General features: G+C 47.2%; 1 protein-coding gene across 2 annotated transcripts in view; it reads left to right on the forward strand.

Moving 5' to 3' along the window:
- Positions 1 to 1115: 1115 nt before the first annotated feature.
- Tgfbr2 (transforming growth factor beta receptor 2) overlaps positions 1116 to 19895 on the forward strand; it is an 86794-nt gene continuing 68014 nt past the window's right edge. Inside the window, exon 1 of one of the 2 annotated variants that reach the window (XM_041677235.1) lies at positions 1116 to 1558. In XM_041677235.1, the coding sequence (XP_041533169.1) occupies positions 1465 to 1558 (94 nt within the window). In that variant the 5' untranslated portion in view covers positions 1116 to 1464. The remainder of the gene's footprint in view (positions 1559 to 19895) is intronic. The other variant, XM_041677236.1, reaches the window with a different exon arrangement.

Consider the following 19895-nt stretch of genomic DNA (forward strand, 5'->3'; position numbering starts at 1 on the left):
GACATAGTGGCTCACAGCCTTCGGTGACTCTAGTTCCTTAAGATCTGATGTCCTCGTAGAACCTCTTCTACAACAGGCACACACGTGGTGCACATACAGACATGAAGGCAAAATGCACACACGTAAAATAAACCTTTAAAAAGAAACCCGGTGACATGATTGAACCAGACAACGGATATGGATCGCTGGCCCCCACGGCCCACAGATGGACACACAATGCACGCGCTGAGCCCAAGAAAAGCTGGGGTTGTCTCTGGAAAACCTGGTCACTCCAGGAAGAAGGGGAATTTGAGGGGAGTACTATCTGCTCACTGAGAGCCTTTCTACCTTCTGTCAGGTATTTTCCTCCCTCTCTGATTATCGAAGAGCGAACCCTGGAAAGCAGGAAGCAGACCCCACCACCAAATACACTTTTATTCCTTACAGGCAATGTTCCTAAAACGTACCCACCACGGTCACATGGCTGAATATTTGGCTTTACTGGGCAGACCACGCCCAGGAAATGGTCCTCCAATGGGAGGCTCTACCCAGGTGCTCATTAAAAATGCAGACACGCCCTGGCCCAGACCTACTGAACCAGAACCTGCATTTTAGCTGAATTCACAACCCAAAGTGATTAAAACACACATTAAAGTCTGAGACAAACCCCTGGATTTTTGCCTCACTTAAGAAAACAGCCCTTTACAATGTGATCACGCTCGCTGTACATAAAACTGAAAACAAGCTCTGGTGAAGCAGTGCTTACCGTTATTTTATTAGGAAAAACAATGCGTCCGGGACCCTGGAGCTGCATTTCCGAACCCCCTCCTTGTTCTCAACGGAATTATGAAGGCCCTGGGAGCAATGCTTAGAATATGTATGTGGGGTGCTTGGTGAGGTATCAAGGAAAGTGATGTTAGGCACTTTCTAGCTTGCTTTGCAAAACGTGCGCTTAGTCACTTCTGAGTTTGAACTTGGAGCCGGAACCTGGCGGGGGGGGGGGTGCGTGGGAGGGCTGAGAGGGGGCAGCTGAAAGTTTGCAGAGTCCTCGCAGGGGCCTTGATTAGAGGCAGGAGGAAGGCAGGGGCTGAAAGCTGGAGAGGGCTGGAGCTGGAAGCTCTCAGGCAGCGAGAGGTCCTGCCCAGCTGTTGGCGAGGAGTTTCCTGTTTCCCTCCCGGCGCCCGGGTAGAGTAGATGAGTGAGTCACTCGCGCGCACCGACCGACGACACCCCCCGCGCGCGCACACGCTCGCTTGGGGGACGGAGCCCCAGCCTTCTGCGCAGCTCTCCTCGGCCGCCGGGGGCCTCCTCCCGGCCTCCAAGCTCCCCCGATCGCTGGCCACATCTGGCTCGCACCTCTGCCCGGCGCGCCCAGGACGGCCCAGGCATACTGAGAGGACGAGGAGTCAAGGCGCAGCCCGGGGTCCCCGAGGCTCGGTTCGCGGCGCCTCACGGGCCGGTCTATGACGAGCGACGGGGGCCACCATGGGTCGGGGGCTGCTCCGGGGCCTGTGGCCGTTGCACATCGTCCTGTGGACTCGCATCGCCAGCACCATCCCACCGCAAGTTCCCAAGTCGGGTGAGTGAGTGGCCGCAGAGCGACGCTGGGGATCCACTAGGGCTCCCCGCTGCTCCTCCAACCCCCAGGGCAGCGATTGACAGTCGGCCGCGGGTCCCGGCGAGAGGGCGGAAACGGGAAGTTTGTAGCGGCCCGAGGCGTCCCAGGCCCGCGGGGATCCGGGGAAGATTTCTCGCAAAGGAGGACAGTTCAGTTGCGGGAGACTTGGGGACGCTTCTGACCCCTTTGTGCGCGCACGAAAGGCTAGGGCAGCCACGAAGGGCCTGCACCCCCGGAAAGGGAAGTTTGAGAAGTTGGGGCTTGGAGGAGTCAAGGCAGGGGATTGGCAGCCCAGCTGTTGCACACCTGGGCCGAGTACTGCCCTAGACACCCTGATTGAACCAGACTCTCAGTCCTCAATTCTACCACCTCTGAAAGGATTCTGGGCCCCAACTCACTGGAAACAAGTTCGAGAAAAGAACTGATCTCTAAGGGTTGTCGTCTATCCCGCTGGCCTGCGGGGATGGGGACTTAATGGCTGAGAATAATTTACTGCGTGCCTACTAAGTGCTGGGTTCCAGGGTGGTGCCTGGAGTCAAATATCTCCGTAGTTGTAGTTGTCGCTCAGTGGAAACACCTAACCCAGGAAGCCCACCAGATCCCGCCACCAGGTCCAGTGGCAGGGGCTGCATTTAAGGTAGAAAACCAGGAACCAGGACTCCTTCCTAAGGACTTACCTGGGAAGTGCAGAGTATCAGATATTTTAGCTCCAAAGTTAGAATCGTGGCAGCTATTTGTGGTCAGGGCCACTATTTGGGTAAGTCATGTGACTTTGGGCCTCAGTTTTCCTCCTTTGTACATCTCCGTGGTTCAGTTTGTTTAAGTTTGGCACCCTTTTCATCTTTGGCTTTCCACTCCCTGCTCTGGTGTTTTCAGTGACTAGGAGATGGCCAGGGTCGCTTTGGGTGAACTTGCCTTTGGGTGGGGGAGTTCTTTGCAAATGTCAGAGTAGGTGAGGCGATTTTAAGTGTTAAAGATCCTGTTGAAAGCGGCAGTGGAGCATTCCAGAAGGAACGAGCCTCACAAAGCAAGGCAGCAAAAATCCTAACAGGGTTTTAGTTCTGTAGTTTCTTAAACGCTGCTTTGGTTTTTCTGGTCTCTATTAAGCGGCAGCTCCAGAAAGTTAAATCCTCTCTGTTGTTACCCAAGCCTTGATTGGAGACTTGGTTCCGTGGCTAAGAACATTGCTGTGCAAGCTTGAGGATCTGGGTTCAAATCCCCTGCATCCAAATACAAAGTTGGGTGTGGCTCCTTGCCAACTCCAGTGGTAGTGGGAGAGGACTGGAGGCCCTTTGGAAATGGATGGATGCCAACCTGGGTCTAGATTGGGTGAGAGACCCTGGCTTAAGGGAACTCTGTAGAGAGTGATGAAGAACACCTGGTATCCTCCTCTGCCCCCCCCCCACATGCACATAGATCCTCCCCCAACACACACATAAACACAATTTTTTAAAATATTAAAAGAAAGCCCGCTGGATTTAGCTGATGACCATAAGACATGTCACCCCTCTTATGCTGTGTACATAAAACATTTGCTTTAGACAGGGAAGGAACAAAACTCAGGAGGCCCCAATTTAAGTCTTGTTTACAAGATTAAGATTTGTGATTTTCAAATCCAGGCTCTGCAGTGCATGACTCATTTATACACACAGTTTTAAACAATTAGCTGAGGGGCCTGGTGGGTCTTTTTAATTTGGGCTTTAAATAGTTTTATGAAACAGAGACTTTTCACATTTCTATGGAGTTGTGATTCCAGAATGTTTGGACAATTTGTTTGGAGCTGTACTCATGTGGTCAACGTTTTCAAAGACGGTTTAAAGATGGAAGACAGCCCCCAGAAAAGTGTGTGGAATCCCACTTGCCTTTTCATTTTCTATAGATGGAAAGGGTGTCTGGATTTCTCTGACATAAGTGGTAAATTGTGAGAACCGTTTTCAAGGTAACTTAATGCAAGATAAGATGTGAAGACACCAGAGATAGACTTACAAAGTCCTAGAAGTCCTTAAAAAATGAGTAAAACCCATCTTACACTTACAGCCTGCCAGATGAGCAAGTACACACACACACACACACACACACACACACACACACATATATAACCTTTCTTCTCGTGGGTATCTGGGGGTGCTATCCATGAGTATTGGAATAGACTGGGCACGCACTTGGGTGCTCATGGATGTGGAGGTCAGAGGTTGGCATCAGGTGTCTTCTTTAATGTCTCCACGCCATTTATGGAGGCAGGTTTCTTTGATGGTGCAGGGCCTTTAGCTGAACCCAGAGTGTCCCAAGCTGGTTCGTCCTGCTAACCAGCTTGCCTTGGGGAACTCCTTTCTCTGCCCGCAGATGACCATCCTCCTGGCTATTTATGTAAGTTCCTGGCAGGGATCTGAATTAAGGTCCCACACTTGCAGGACAAGTGCTTTTTGAGCTGAGCCACAAAATATACTTAGACAAATTTTAATTTAAGAAATTATTTAGTGTGTGTATGTTGTTATGTATGTGTGTGTGTGTACGTGTGCGTGTGTGTGCATTATGTGCATATGTGTGCGTGTGTGTGCTTGTGTGTGTGCGTGTGTAACTGCTCTTGTGTTGAAGAAGTCAGAGAACAACTTTGGGAGTGAGTTCTCTCCCTCTATTATATGAGACCGAAGAACTCAGATTTCGGAGCTTGGCTGCAAGCACCTTTACCTGCTGAGCCCTCCTGCAGGCCTCAAAAAATTAAAATGTTTGTTTTTGATGTATTACAGCCACACTTGTAAATGCTTGAAAATCAGAAATGACTTTTAGAGAAAAAGATACCCTGGAAACGTCATCCCTCGAAAACTATGGTTTTTATTTTTGAGGTGCCTACAGAAGGGTTCTCACAGAGAACTAAACCTTGGTCCTAGTGTCCGTGGGGTCACTGGTCCCTACAGACTCTTCAAGGACTAAGTCACCTTGTCCAGGTCAGGAACTAGAAATCTTCTAGCCCTGGAGTTTAATCTCTGGGCCTACTTCTTCCCAACCTTCCCGTAAGATGCCTTTTCACCCACAGGGCACTTCCTTTAATGACATCTTATTTTTAACAAGTGGCTTTAATTTGGTGCCTCTGTTTTGACTTAGCGCCCCACATCGAGGACTCCTTATTAAAGGCCCACCCACGGGAGCTCCTCCGTGACATCCACGTCTGCTTCATCCTTCTTCTGCCATCAGCATGCCTCCTTTTACAGCTTTCTTTACATTTATGAATTTTTATTTTAAAATTTGGTTTAATTTATTTCATTGTGTGTGTGTGTGTGTGTGTGTGTGTTTCTGAGGTAGCTGTGGGTATAGACATGAGAGTGTACTGAGTGTAGGTGCCCATGGAGGCCAGAAAGTGTTGGATCCCCTGGAGCTAGCTGGATATGCGGATGGTTGTGAGTCTTTTTGTGTAGATGTTTGGGAACGGGATTGGGGTCCTCTGCAACAGCCCTTAACAGCTGAACGTGCGCTCCAGCCACTGTGGGTGGCTCTATTTCCTTAACATTAATGCACCTTATTAATACTATCTTCCAAAGTGCCTTCCGAGTCTTCCTTCTCCATAGTATTGAATATCTCCTTCTAGGGCATCAGTTCTCAACCTGTGGGTTATGACCGACCCTTGCACAGGGGTTGCTGCCCAAGACCATCGGAAAACACACGTTATGACTCATAACAATAGCGAAATTAGAGTTATGAAGCAGCAGGGAAATAGTTTTATGGCCGAGGGTCAGCAGAGCACGAGGAACTGCATTAAAGGGTTGCAGCATTAAGAAGGTGGAGAATCACTACTCTAGAGGGAAGTTAAGACCCAGGGGACATTCCCCCAGGTGAGTGGCACAGACCCATTCTTACTTCGTTTCTTTGAGCTCACCCCACATCATGTCACAGACAGACACAGGACACATCAGGGGCTTGGAACACGGTCCCGTCCTGTTTGACTTTCCAGTCCCTGCAACCTAAATCCCTCATGTTTTCGTGAATGCCCCGGGAGGGTGTGCACATTAGATATTTCCTTCTCGGTGCCTCTGTGTGTGTTTCTCGTCGCTGTGTTCTTACTTCACTGCCTCTGTCTGATTATAGGCCAGGCATAGAAGACTCACAATCTTCACTCTTTCCTGTTACACAAGCTGCACCAAGTGTGTCCTGCCTGACTTTCTGTCGGATGGGCTGGAGGTAGAGTGCACACTGCAGATCAGGTTGTCTTGGGTTCCAGTCCTGCCTCCCCCGTACTGACCACATAGCCTGGGAGTGCTTGGCACTCACTGTGGGAAACTGGGATGACAGACTTGAGGTAGGGTCCAGTGACTTAATGCTTTCCAGTGTTAGCCCCATGTTCACGCCCCACAAATGACTCTGTTCACTATTAACGCTCAAGTCGCACCTGGAAAAGGCCTCATCGACCCTGCTCAATCTGACTTTGCACCTTCCAGGGCCTAGAGCTTTCCAGGCCTCAATTTAGGCGGCTGTTCCTCTGTTCACTCTCTACTGCCTCTCTCTGGAACTCCTATCCTCCTGCTTTTTCTCATCTTTGAAGACCAACTTGGGCCTCCTAAGGGAATCTGCTTGGATGTGCCAGGAGGGCCACCCCCATTGTGCCTTGCATCCCCTCAAAGGCAAGCAAGGTCTGTCACTCAGCGACCAGTCCCCAGGGCTGCTCCAGGCTGACACATCAGCCACTTTCAGGAAGGGCTGAGCTGAGCATCCCTTCACCCTGCTGGGGAAAGTGTGACCAGGACACAGCCTTTACCACCCAGGCAGTCGTGGGCGTTGAGCTTGGTCTTGAATGGTTAGATTATCTGATCAATGAGGCTTTGGTTTACTTTGCAGCACCTGCGCTTGGACCCAGAACTTTGTGTATCTGCCATCCCTCTCTCTCTCTCTCTTTTTTTTTATAAATTTATTTATTTATTAAAGATTTCTGTCTCTTCCCCGCCACCCAATTCCCTCCCCCTCCCCCAATCAAGTCCCCCTCCCTCGTCAGCCCAAATATCAATCAGGGTTCCCTGCCCTGTGGGAAGTCCAAGGAACCCCCACCTCCATCCAGGTCTAGTAAGGTGAGCATCCAAACTGCCTAGGCTCCCACAAAGCCAGTACATGCAGTAGGATCAAAAACCCATTGCCATTGTTCTTGAGTTCTCAGTAGTCCTCATTGTCCGCTATGTCAACCTGCCATCCCTCTCTTGACTTGGTATTTTGTAGCGGGGTCTCACAGAGTCGCCCTAGTCAGCCCTAAGTCTCCTGGGGCAAAGCAGCCCTTCAGCCTGCATTGCTTTTGCCTCAGCCCTTAAGAACTAGGCCCCCAGGCCTGGGCCTCTGGGCTCAGCTTGGCTATTTCTATGCTTTGTAATCGGTTCCTATGTTCTGACCAAAGATAGAAAAAGATGTTTTGACTTTTGACATATTCTTAAGCTGGTACAGAGGCTAAACTATGACACTTTAGAAAAGTTTTCACCTATAAAATTATCCCATGAATGCAAGATTTTCTCTTTTTTACTTTCTCAGAGATTGTAGAATGGAGACAGAATTGCAGAATAAAATGCTGAATCTAAATGTAGGTTTTGTCGTTTGGGGGTGTTATTTGCTTGTTTTTAAGACAAGGTTAAACTCTGTGGCCTAGGTTGGCCTGGAATTTGCTGTAGCCTAGTCTGGCCTCACACTCGTAGCAATTCCCCTGTCTTAGCCGCCCACATACTGCTATCGCAAGCATGAGCCCACTTGAATTGAATTTACATTTCTTTGTGCACCCCAGCTTCATGGTTTGGAGTCTGAGCACTGTGTCTTAGGGAAGTATTTCCTCCAACACCAGCTGTCTACCATAGAGCATCCTGGGGATTATTTAGGTCAGATACAAACCACCAAGGCATTTCAAAATAGGCTGCACAGAACTTTACTTCCTGGCCCCGGCTCTGCATACTCAGCCAAGTGCTACTTACAAGTTTACCGCTAACACCCGGCTAGGTCCCCTGCTCCAGCTCTTATGGATCATTGGATAGTTGAAGTTGTGGTTTTGGGAACCAGCCCAGGAGATGAGCAGTAGCAACACAGTGTGCACAGGCTGCTGTGTCCTTCTTCCTCCCTCCCACAGGTGTTTGCGGCCTCTGACAGGGGCAGAGGGCAATAGATTGCTCTGTTTCCATGTGGGGTGTGCTAAGGGGTTTGGACAGCTACACAGACACTTGGGCTCCCCTTTAGGAGCAATTAGTAAGATGGGTGACATTGTTTATTTAATTTAATCATAGGAAGAGACCAGAAGATAATTCTTACAATTCTCTATTTTGTAAATAGATAGAAGCTACTTGTATTCACTTAACATGTTGTGGGGGAGGAGGGTTGGGATGTGTAAGTGGGTCTTGATAGAGAAGCTGGAAGGGCCAAAGAGGTGTCATATTTGAGAGTGGGGGAACCTTCCCACCTCAGGTGTCCTCAGTGTGTCAGCCCTGATTGGTTCCCGTGCTTTTGTGATCTGCCATCTTGTTCTTATTTAATTTTGTACTTCTTCTTAGACATATTCACTGCACATGGTACTGTATGGTCAAAGGGTATTTTTCATGGAAATGTGCGCTGTGCCCCTTGATGACCTTTGAACCACAGAAGGTCAAAGCAGGAAGAGTATCCTACACTTTGCACTTCGCAGCCTGACAACGGCGCCATGGGAACCAGAGGGACCTGGGTTTTGATATGCATAGCAATTCAGCTGCTCGTGTTCCACAAAGTTTATTGTAAAGTTCAAGTTCTGACCATGTAGGACCATGACCCAGGCACAGGGCTCAAACAACCACTGGGAATCAAATGTAGAATAGAGTTGACCTGACTTCATGAAGTTGGACAAGTTTCCTTTGGAGGTCCAGCTCATGGTAAGCCTGTAGCCAGGTTAAGATTCTCTTTTACACTGCAGCTTGATGAACTGTGACTTCTTCTGACCTGGGTCCTCCTTGTCCCCCTTCTTCTCCTTCTCCTGAGTCAGGGTCTCTTGGATCCCAGACTGTCCTCAAACTCACTGTGTAGCTGAGGTTGACCTTGAACCGCTGATCATCCTGTCTCTAAACACTGAGACTACAGTCATGCAATATCACTCCTGGCTTATGTGGTCTTGGGTTCGAACCAGGGCTTTGTGACTCTATGCAAGCACTCTACCCAGTGAGCATCCAGATAGCTGCCCACCAGAGAGCAACAGCTCTCTGGACTGCAGTTGACTCAGTTAACCTCTGGCCTCCAGCCGAGGGGCTTACAGGGGACCTGGCATCTGTGTGTGCTGTTCCAGCTTACAGGAGCTGGAACTGTAAGCCATCAGGAGGAATTAGCTGCCAGGCAAGAACTTGTGATGGGCGAGATACTGTCCGGGAAAGGTCAGGCACGCAGGCGCTCCCTCTCTTTATCTGATGGAATATTTTCTTTCAAATACTTTCAGCATTGCAACTAAAATATGAGCCTGGTATATGAGCAAAAGGAACCCATGTCCTCAGGCCATGCCCATGGGGAGGGATACTTTAGATTTCTGATCTTCACTCTGCTCCCTTTGTGATCATGTTTGAGGTATTTGGATTGCCACACCTCCCCCCCCCACACACACACCCCGACATATCCAACCTGCAAGGATGCTTGGGTCATTTGCAAAGACCTCTCTGGCCTCTGGTTGGACACTTTATACTTTAGAGGGGATAAAGAATGGAGGGGCGGGGTGGGGAGGATAAGGAAGAGGAGGGAGAAAACTCATTAGAAGATGTAATTTTTTCTCGGTGTCTTGCATTTAAAATTTATTTTTATTTATGTGTACCTTTGTATGCTAGTGTGCACATGTGCATTGGGTACCTGTGGAGGCTAGAAGAGGGTGTCAGATGCCCTGGAGCTGGAGTTACAGGTGGTTGTAAGCTGTCTGCTGTGGGTGCTGGGAGCTGTGCTTGGGTCCTTTATAGGAGCAGCCCATATTGAGCCATGTCTCCATCTCCTTTTGATGGAGTGGGCCATGGAGAGGAAGACAAGATGTCTACCAGGGCTCCCATTTCCAAAGCAGGTCTTTGAGCAAGGCAGGATTTCTAAAGCTCACCCAGCCCTCTCAACACTGGGGAGTCATATTTGTACATCAAGGCACAAGGGCATGATTCATTTGAGTCAGCCGTGCTTCGGTTTGGTTTGTGACTTTATCCATTTTGGACCATGGCCTTTTAATCCTGGGCCTTCCAGTGTCTGGGTGGGCTTGGCATGGACCACATTCCTCTGCAGAAGAATTGGGCAGGAGTTACCTCTGCTCACTGCATCTTGTTTTCCCGGAGCAGAGAACATGCCCATTAATGAAAGCTAGGAGCCTGGCCACCTTCGAGAATGAGGAAAACTTGGGTTGGCACCGTAGCCATGCTGTTGCAGGAACGAGGGTTCAGTCAGCCGGGCTTGTTCTGTTGCAGCCGCTTCCAGAATCCACGGTGCCTTGGTTTCATCTCCTCCCCAAACTGAGATGATTAGCACAGGGAGAATGCATTTTTTTTCTGGTGTTTTGAATATTTCATTTGAGCAAACCATTACTTCCTAAGCATTCTTTAAAATTGGGGATCCTCGGACAGTTAAGAGAAGTAAAAGCCTGGCCTCTGCTCCAAACCACAGGACTGGGAAAAGCATGCAGTTTGTAGAACTTCACGTCTGGCTGAATACGCACGTCTGAAGGACAGTAAACGGTGGTCTGTATTGTCAACAGATGCCACAATAACTCTAATAAAGATCTAAACTGTCTTAAAAAGATGGATTTAATTTGAGGGGGGTCACTCACTGGTGCCTGCAGATGACTCTCTTCACCCCCAAGTTCTATAACCTTCTTCGTTCTGTGCACCTGGTAATAGAGGGATCTGGAATGTTTGTGGGCACAGTTCCTACCTGTAGTGGGAGTTCTCTGAGATCCTCCTATGGCTTGGAACATGCTGTGATCTCCCCTGTATGTTAGGGAATATGAAAGACACCTCTCAGATGAGTTTTCCAATTACACTGTCTTATTTAGGGTTCCGTTGCTGTAAAAACGCTGTGGTCATAAGCGATGTGCGAAGGATAGGGTCTGTTTGGCTTATACAGGTCATCACTGAGGGAGGACAGGGCAGGAACTCAAGGCTCGTAAGAACCTGGAGGCAGGAGCTGATGCAGAAGCCATGGACGGGGGAGCTGCTTACTGGTTTGTTCCCCATGGCTTGCTCAGCCTGCTTTCTTATAGATCCCAGGACTACCAGCCCAGGGGTGGCACCACCCACAGTGAGCTGGACCCTCCCAAGTCAGTCAAACCTCAGTCAAGAAAATGCCCCGCTGACTGCCACAGGGCCATTTGGTGGAGGCATTTTCTCAAGTGAGACCACCCCATTCCAATTGACTTTAGCTTGTGTTTCGTTGGCATAAAAACTAGCCAGCACATATAGTGAGTCTTTCAGATGATTTGGGTTGGGGATCTGAACCCACAGTTCTTATGGAGTACTGATTTTAGATTGTCTCAGTTGACGTCAGCAGTTCTCCACCTGTGAGAAGGCTCTAGGAGTTGAGAGAAATAACGATGTATTCAGTATGTTTCTCCTGCATCAGCATTTAAAACATAGTGTCCCGTTTCATTTCCTCAGTGAGGTAAAATAAGGCCTGATCCATGTAATATGTATGTCATGCCTGATCCATGTACCGTGTATGCCATGCCTGATAGATGGCCTCAAGACGAACCTGCACATGCCCTGCAAGTGGTGAGCTCTCCTCAGACTCATGGAGGACTTTAGGTAACTTTGGTGAGACAGGCGCTATATTGAGAAGGACTACGGAAGTTGAAGGCTGTAGTGTGCAGTTGGCGATACATGAGGTAAATCCAGGAGGATTTGCCATAAAAAACATTTTAAAGTTAAATTCACATTGCCTCCCTGGTAGACGCCCAGCTCCTGGTCTGGCCCTGTGGCTAACAAGTATCATCAGTGCAAACAGTAATTAGGAAACCTCACAAGGGTTTTGTTTTCCTGCTGGATGTTTTCCTAAGTCTGGAGACAAACCAAAATATTTATATAGAATTACCTGTAATGAAGTATGAAACAGAAAGAAAGTTTTGTAAATTATTAAGGAGTAAATCATCGAGAGGTTGGAGACATGACTCCGAGACTGTTCTTCCAGAGGACCTGAGCTCAGTTCCCAGCACACACTTTGGATGTCCAGCAAGTAATTCCAGGGCCAGGGAAATCTGATGTCCTGTTCTGGCCCCCACAGGTTCCTCGTTCACATGAGCATACCCACACAGACACAAACGCACACACACAAACAAAAGTACAATTAATTTCGAAAACGTAATGAATGATAAATTCTGATTTGGGTATTAGAGGAAGGATGGAGGATTTTTTTTCTTTCAATAGAAAATATTACAAGATCATTAGGTAAGATGTTCAAAAGGCAAGCACAAAACGTGGGGAAGATTTTGAGAAGTTTGTCAAGCCACTAGTAGCCAAAAAGATTTGATGTTTTTATACATATAAAGGTTTTTGTCTGTGGCACTTGTACTTTGTATGATACCATGCTAATAGTTCTAAAAGAATATTCACTCACACAGCCAAATTTCTATTCTTAATTATGTGTTAGTGTCTCAACAGAGTGTCTCTAAAACATATAAACATCACCTTCCTCAAGTCTCGAAGCTATGCCTAATGGTATTGTTCACTCCCTGGCTTAGAGATGTATTTAAGAGTACGTCTTTAAGAATGTCTCCCTGTCCTTTCCCCTCCTGCAAACAGACTTGAGTCTGCACTGTGGCATCACCAAACAAAACCCTCCCCTTCCCCCTTTCCCCCCAGCACAGCTAAAACCCTTCATCACTTGCCCCCTTTCTAGTCCTGTGCCAAGGAGAAACCACATTGGAAATGTGTAATTACCACAAGACCTTGATCTTAACTGAAAGAACTGACCCTTATTTTCTGAGACAGCAGGTAGGGGCTGAGGCACCAGGCACAACAAGGTATCCAGGCGAATCTGCCAAGTGTTGGCTTCAATGAGGCTTGTTTTTAATTACTTGTGAAGAGAATTGGACTGGGAGAGATTTTCTCCTTTTTTCTTGTCTTTCCCTTTCTTTTTGGGTATATGCATGTATGTGTGCATGTGCACAGGGTATGGGCAACAGGTGCATGCCTACCACAGCGCACATGGGGTCAGAAGAAAGCCTAGGTCTTCTAACAGCCATGTTACAGAGAGGTCTCTCCTGCTTTTGATGCTGCACCACGGAGGCTCCTGGAAATCAGGCCCCAGGTTTGCTGGGCAAGTGCTTTTAATCTGCTGGTCCATCTCCCTTGCCCAGACCGTTTTTTGAGAAAGGATCTCTCATCGACTTGGAAATTGCCAATTTGACTGAGGTTCAGGAAGCCTCTCTACCTTGCCAGTACTGAGATTACAATCTTTGCTATGCCTGGCTTTTTATAAAAGTTCATTTTTCTTATTTTTAGTTATGTGTAGGTGTTTGGGTGTGTGTGAGAGAGTGTGGGAGCCCACAAAGGTCAGAAGCATCAGATCCCCATGGAGCTTGTATTATAGGCAATTGCCACCTGCCCAACAAGGGCGCCGAGAATCAGGCCCAGGTCCTCCCCAAGAATGGTGCACACACTTAATTGCTGAAGCATCTCTCCATCCGCTATGTCTGGCTTTTTTATATTGTTTCTGGGGATCCAAACTCAAGTTTGTGTGCCTTACCCACGGAGCTACCTGAAAGATGCAATTCTTTATGCTAATAGAGAAATTTACCAAGTTTGACTTAGAAAACTTTTATTAAATCCTGAACTAATCCAAACAGGAAACTATGAAAACCCTTACAGGTCAGACCCACCATTTCCCTGGAGTTTTTAATTCACTATTATTGTCATTTAAAAAATGTATTACTGTAGTTAAGAATTCCCTGGTGCAGGTGTGTGAGTGACAGACTGCAGAAATAATAGGTTTGCTTCAACTGGAACTCATATCTAACTCAAGACAACCTTAGTTGGTTTGGTGGTAATGCCATTTCTCTTTGGTCTATTACAGTGTTTGCTTCTGATCTTCCCTTGAGTGAGTAAAATGTTCAAGAAGGCTTTTCTCATGGTAGAGAAATCAAGAAGGGCTTTGCTTTATCCTGAAGAAGAAGACCCAAGGAGTATTTATGTGCCTTGGATAGGAAAGGAAATGTGCGTGGGTATAATTAGTGTTCTCTTGCCCTTCAGAGATTGGCCCATCAATTCCCTTAAAATACTCTTAGAGAAGACAGACATAGCCATGGCCTGGCAGCTTCTAGACTGCTGTTTTAGGCAGGGAGGAGCTGCCGAGACCTGTAATTGCATTTCTCTTTAGTTCGCAGACCCTTGTTAGGCCCAGGGTATGGGTATTTTGGTGTGTGTGTGTGTGTGTGTGTGTGTGTGTGTGTGTGTGTGAGAGAGAGAGAGAGAGAGAGAGAGAGAAGAGAGAATCTCTGTGTAGGTGCACAATGTATGCAAAGGCAGGGGCAGCCTTGGCTTTCATTCTCCAGAGACCATCATCTTGTGTTTTTGAGACAGGGCCTCTCACTATCCTGATTGGCCAGTGAGTGCCAGGCATCCACCAGTCGCTACCTGCCCAGCGTTGGATTATAAATGTGTGCCATCTAATGGCTTCTGAGGATAGAGAGGGTCAAGTTTTTAAGGGTGTGGCTCATGGTAGTTCAGTTACATGCCAGTGGATGGCCCCACACCCAGATGTCTATGGACAACACACATTGGCGTTAATGGGTTACGAAAATAATTTTGTTAAAAAGAGAACATGAAGTTGGGGGATAAGGAGGAGGGGCAGATGTGGGAGGAGTTAAGGAGAAAAGTTGGGGTCAATGTGATCAAAAAATACGAGGAAACATTCAAAATGCAGAAATAACAAGAGAAGCCCAATTACATGCCACCGTGCCCAGCGTTCTGCACATGATGACGTACAACTTGGGGTATATCTCGGGTCCTCACGTTTTTGAGGCAAGTGCTCTCTCCACATAGCCTTCTCTCACCTCTAAGTATGGGACACTCAGTGACTCTCACGTGACCACGTATCATGTTCAAATTTTATTCTTTAGAACCTATATAGTAATCAGAAGAAATAGTCATTTGATAGCTTCTGCTTTGCAAAAAATACATGAAAAGGAAAAGCAGGGTACAGCTTTGATGACAGACACTCTGGAATCTCTGCAGCTATGTAGTTCTAGACTGACTTCAGCACTCTTATCTCGTGCTGAGCACTCTTATCTTTTGTTGGAACCATTGTTAGGAAAGCTCGTGGTCATCATTCCCAGGCCATTCTCACTACCTGCTTTTTGTTTCTGGAGTGCAGGGCGCCATCCTATCTGCTGTCCTGCCTCTGTCTCCTCTAGCTGTGGCCTCCCTTGTTCTTCATCCTTCAGCAGCCTCCTCCCGTGAGTTCATGTCTCAAGAGCCCAAATCTTGAGCCCCAGTGCTTCAGAATTGAACATAGTAGGTGTCTGTTTCTTATTGCTGGTGGCAACTAAAGATTTTCTGGTACTCACTGTTCCTTGTGGTCCATCAGATTGGCATCACCTACAGCCTCAGAGATTTTATTTGTCAAGATCCCCAAAAGGCATTTAGAAAGAGGGTCTACTTGTCTGCTGCGATTTCCAATGGGTCCCCCACAGGCTGAACCCATCATGCAGGAAGAGGAGGATTCTTAGGGGAGCTGTCCCCATTGTTAACAACATCTTTCACTAGGCTTGTGCCCAACACTCTACGCCTGGCAGGGGACTGTGCCCTGGCCAGCTGCCAGTCAACAGAGGCAGCTTGCTTTACTGCAGCCTCCCTGGGATTTTCAGCCACCAAATGCCCATTTCAAAGGGTCTGATTCTCTATGGAATACACACCAGTAGTTGTGTGACATCATCAGAGTCTGCCTTGACATATTTAGGCTTTAATCCATGCTGCGTTCTTTGTGACTTGGCATCCCTTAAAATGTCCTTTCTGCCCGGTGCCAAGTGTGTGCCCAACAAACTAACAAATTAATGACAGTTATTTGGGGAGTCCATTCTCCTCAGTCTCTCAGTGTTGTTACTTTTGAAATTATCTATTTGCATTATTTATGTAATAAATATTTTCTCTTTACACATTTATTTATTTTGCTTGCACATGGTGAGGGACAAAGAGGCATGTCATGGAGAGCATGTGGCGGTCAGGGTACCACTCGTGAGCAAGTTCTCTGCTTCCACTGTGTGGGCCCCAGGGGCCAAACTCAGGTCCTCAGACTTGGTAGCAGGCACCTTCACTCTCTGAGCCCTCTCATCAGCTCACCCCCCCACCCTTTTCCAATCTTCCTCTTCTGTTTCGAGGAGCTCAGTTGTTGAAGCTCAGGAAGGACCTGACTTAGACTTAGCCTTTTTCCAACAGGCTGGACATTGACTTTAAGACACACTGAATGTGCACCCTCTGACTTGCTTCTGTGTGGTACTCAATCCTGCGGCAGCCTTTAAACCCTGGCTACTTTCATCTTCTAGAATTCTCAGTTCCTGTTGGTGATTAATGCCCCTAAGTAATACAGTTCTCAGGGTTAAGTTGCTCACCTTCTCAGTCGCTTTCTTGCTTTTTTTTTTTTAATTTTAAACCTTTTCCATCTGAACTGTATTTGGCATGAAGAAAAAAATAGAATAAAACCTTTCCACTGCCTTCTGCGTCTCATGCTGATTCCTGTTGATTTGAACCTCAGCATCTTCCTCAGACTGGCTTGCACCCTGGACCCCTTTAGTGAGATGTTTGTCTGCTGCAGAAACCTGGCTGTGTGAAACGCAGGGCCACCTGGTTTCAGCTTTACTCTCCAGCTAAGCAACTGCAGCACCACTTTCTGTCGTCAGAGACTCTCCTCATGGTCTTCCCCTTCACCCTGTCTCTAATCAGTCCTCAGTTGAATCTCTCTTGGCCCAGCATTCTGTGGGTTCTCTCCCTGAGTCCTCGGTGACCACATGACTTTCCCTCCTCTGTGTGGCTGATACATACGGTAGCCAGAGCTTTGCAGATGATTTTGCCTCCCTGCATACGGTAGCCAGAGCTTTGCAGATGACTTTCCCTCCCTGCATACGGTAGCCAGAGCTTTGCAGATGCACTTCGTGAGGACAGGCATGGATCAGACTGGGTCTCTCTCATCTCCCATTCTGCTATTGCATACTTCATGCCCTGGCTCCTACTAAATTCATTAACTAATTAATTATTTTTCGGTGTGTGTTTGTGGTATCTATGAGGATATGCATTTGTGTGTATATTCATGGTATGTATGAGGGTACGTGTGTGAGTGTGTGTGTGTGTGTGTGTGTGTGTGTGTGTGTGCATTCCTGAGCATACTAGAGAACAGCTGGACAACTTGGACTGTCAATTCTTAGATGCTATCAACTGTTTTTTAGATAATTAAAACTTTATTGTAAAGAACTTTCATATATAAAACATTACTCAGTGAGATTAGCCAGACCCAAAATTTATACATCTCAATGGACTTGAGTAGATCACTTATTTGATGGGCCTGGATCTTGCCAAGTACACTAGCCTGCCTGGCCAGAAACTTACATATCTGCCTGGGTTATCTATGGAAATCACTAATGGTTGTGAGCCAACATGCAAGTACTAGAAATCCAACCCAGATCCTCTGCAGGAGCAACAAATGCTCTTAACCATTGAGCCATCGCTCCAGCACCAAGGCTACATCTTTAACTCCTGTGAGCTCGTTTAAATCTCCATCTTGCTCGCTGCCTCTCTTGCAAGCTCATTCATATGGTCACTTGGCCACCTGTCGTGTGTGCCTTCTCACATTGGTATTAGACTGAAAACTCCCCAAGGGAATGGCCATTGTTGTCTTCCTCTCCCCATCTCCTTAGCAAATGTTCTCAGTACACATGTTTATGTGCATGTAGTGTTCCTTACTGCTCTCAGTTCCTGGCTTTTAAAGGCAAAGGAACAGGCTTGTGAGCCTAGAATACTTGCCTTCTTGCTATTAAACATTACTGCCAGAGCTTTGCTACCTATAGCTACAGGCATGCTTCATAAAATACTGGACTTGTAGGAAGTCTTACATGATCCACTCTGTTGCTGTCTACAGTACAGACTTGCTCAACCTCCAGTCTTTCCTTCTGTGCATCTGGGGGTGGTGCACTGGGAGGAGGTTACAAAGCCTGTTGTTCTTTTGTACATTGCCTTTGTCTGTGATGTGCTTATTCTTTTGTCCATCACTTCGGACAGTGTGATTCTAGAAGCTTGCAGAACTCAGAAAGTCAATTTGCTTAATACAAGTACTGGCCCCTGCTGCCTTCCTTTGTATGAATTGTATGTTGTCTTCTGCCACACCAGGACTGTTGGAGAAGGGATGAGAGACTGTGGAGGAAGGGGAGAGAGTTGGATGACTCTTCTTCCTGCTTGAGAATAGTCCGAGTGTCCTTGTCACGAAGGTGGCCCTTTCTGTGAAAGCCCTGTTAGAATGAATGACACATTTGTATCCATTGACTATGAGCCCTTGTTGTATGGGTGCTCAACAGAAGCAGGCTGGGAGGCCATTCTGGGAAGCCTGTAACCCTCTCCTCTACCATGGTGTTCTCGGCTCCATGAGACAGCGCCAGTGCACATGTAGCCTGGGCACCGTGAGCTGTGTGTTTCCTGCTCTGCCTGCAGGCAGATCACCACCCAATTCATACACTGGATCATCCCTGTGATGCCTCCTCTCTGAGAAAAGTATGAAGTAGCCACTAATATCAAAACATCCCTCGGGCTTTGTGCGAGGTATATTTTCTCACCATTGTGACAACAATACCAGGCAGAAGCAACTTGAAGGTAAATAGATTCTTTGGTTTGGGTCCATTGTAATCAGGAAGGCCTGGTGCAGAGGTCGTGGCCACTCTGGCAAGGAGCCTCTTGCAGGACTTGATCACATCTGAACAAAAGGACAAGGGAACAGACAGCTCAAGCTAGAGTCAGAGGCAGCTGCTGCTTGCAAGGCTCAGCCCATGTGACTTACTCTGCTGGGGTGGGTATGGTCTGAAAGAGTTCACAACCTCCCCAGACAGTGCCACCGTCTGGAGATGCAGTATTCAGACATAAGCCTGTGGGGCATTCCACATTCAGGCTTGTCAGCAGGCATGCGCTGCTGCCTGAGCATTTACCCACTCCGTAGGGTCAGAAGAATGGAAGAAAAGTTAATAACCCTAGCCCTAATAGTCCGACACTTTTCAGAAATGGTTGAGAGATAAGACTCTTAATTTGACACACCATTGGTTAGCTTTAAAAACTGCCAAAAATGTTCGTCTTCCAAGATTTTAATGATGGTGTTGGCGAGAGTGTTGTGGCCATCATATGATCACTTACACCGTTCAGGGCATTACTGGGCATTATCACAAACTCAGAGTGTCACCTCTCACCCACTTATTAATGAGATATCTGGAGAGTCTCCAGGGCACAGAAGCATACCCAGTTTCTTTTTAATAGTGATTAATTGTGCTATTTGACAATTCCATAATGCATACAGCACGTTCTACTTCCTCTCCCTGTCCTCTCTTACCTCTCTCTCTCACTGCACCACCCTTCCCCTACCCAACAGCACGTGACTTGGCTTTGTGACCCGTTTAGATAAGCAGGGCCACCCATGTGACAGTTGAGTTGATGGCATCCAGTTTCTTAACAGTTCACCATTATCTTCTTGAATCAGAGCCATAGCTTCAGCTCCCAGGACCCGAGTCCGTTGGATTTATCTCTTTCAATGTGCAGAAAAACTCCCCCCCCCACCTCTTCTTTTTCTCTTGGTGTAAATATGTATGTGTTGCATGTATGTGTGTGTGTATATACATACATATGTGTGTGTGTAGTTGTATGTGTGTGTGGAATGTGTTTATGCATGTGTGTGTGGAGTGTGTATGTGAGTGTGTGTGTGAAGTTGAGAGGTTAATCCTGAGTGTCTTACTATATTATTATTATTATATTATTACTGACAGAGTAGCTCTCTGAACTTAGAGCTCATCAATTAATTAGGTTAGACGTGCTGGTCAGCAAGCCCCAGGGATCCTCATGTCTCTACCCTCCCAGAGACAGAATTTTAAGGAATCGCCACCATGACCAGCCTTTTCGTTTGATTGCTGTGAACTTGAACTCAGGTCCTCTTGCTTACATACAGACACTTTACCGACTGGGTCATCTTCCCCTGCAACTCCTTGTACATAAAGAACAACTGGCCTAGGTATCCAGTGTCTATGTAAGTCAGGCTTTGCCAATCAAAAGAGCCCTGTTCTTCTCCAAATATTTCTTCAGGTGTTCATCTTTTAAAAGTTCTGGGAAGGGAGATGAGAAAGAATAAGCAACCTCTG

Source organism: Microtus oregoni, unplaced genomic scaffold, assembly GCF_018167655.1.
Source record: "Microtus oregoni isolate MIOR12 unplaced genomic scaffold, Mior012 000028F_ref0000031, whole genome shotgun sequence".
Classification (NCBI taxonomy): Eukaryota; Metazoa; Chordata; class Mammalia; order Rodentia; family Cricetidae; genus Microtus; species Microtus oregoni.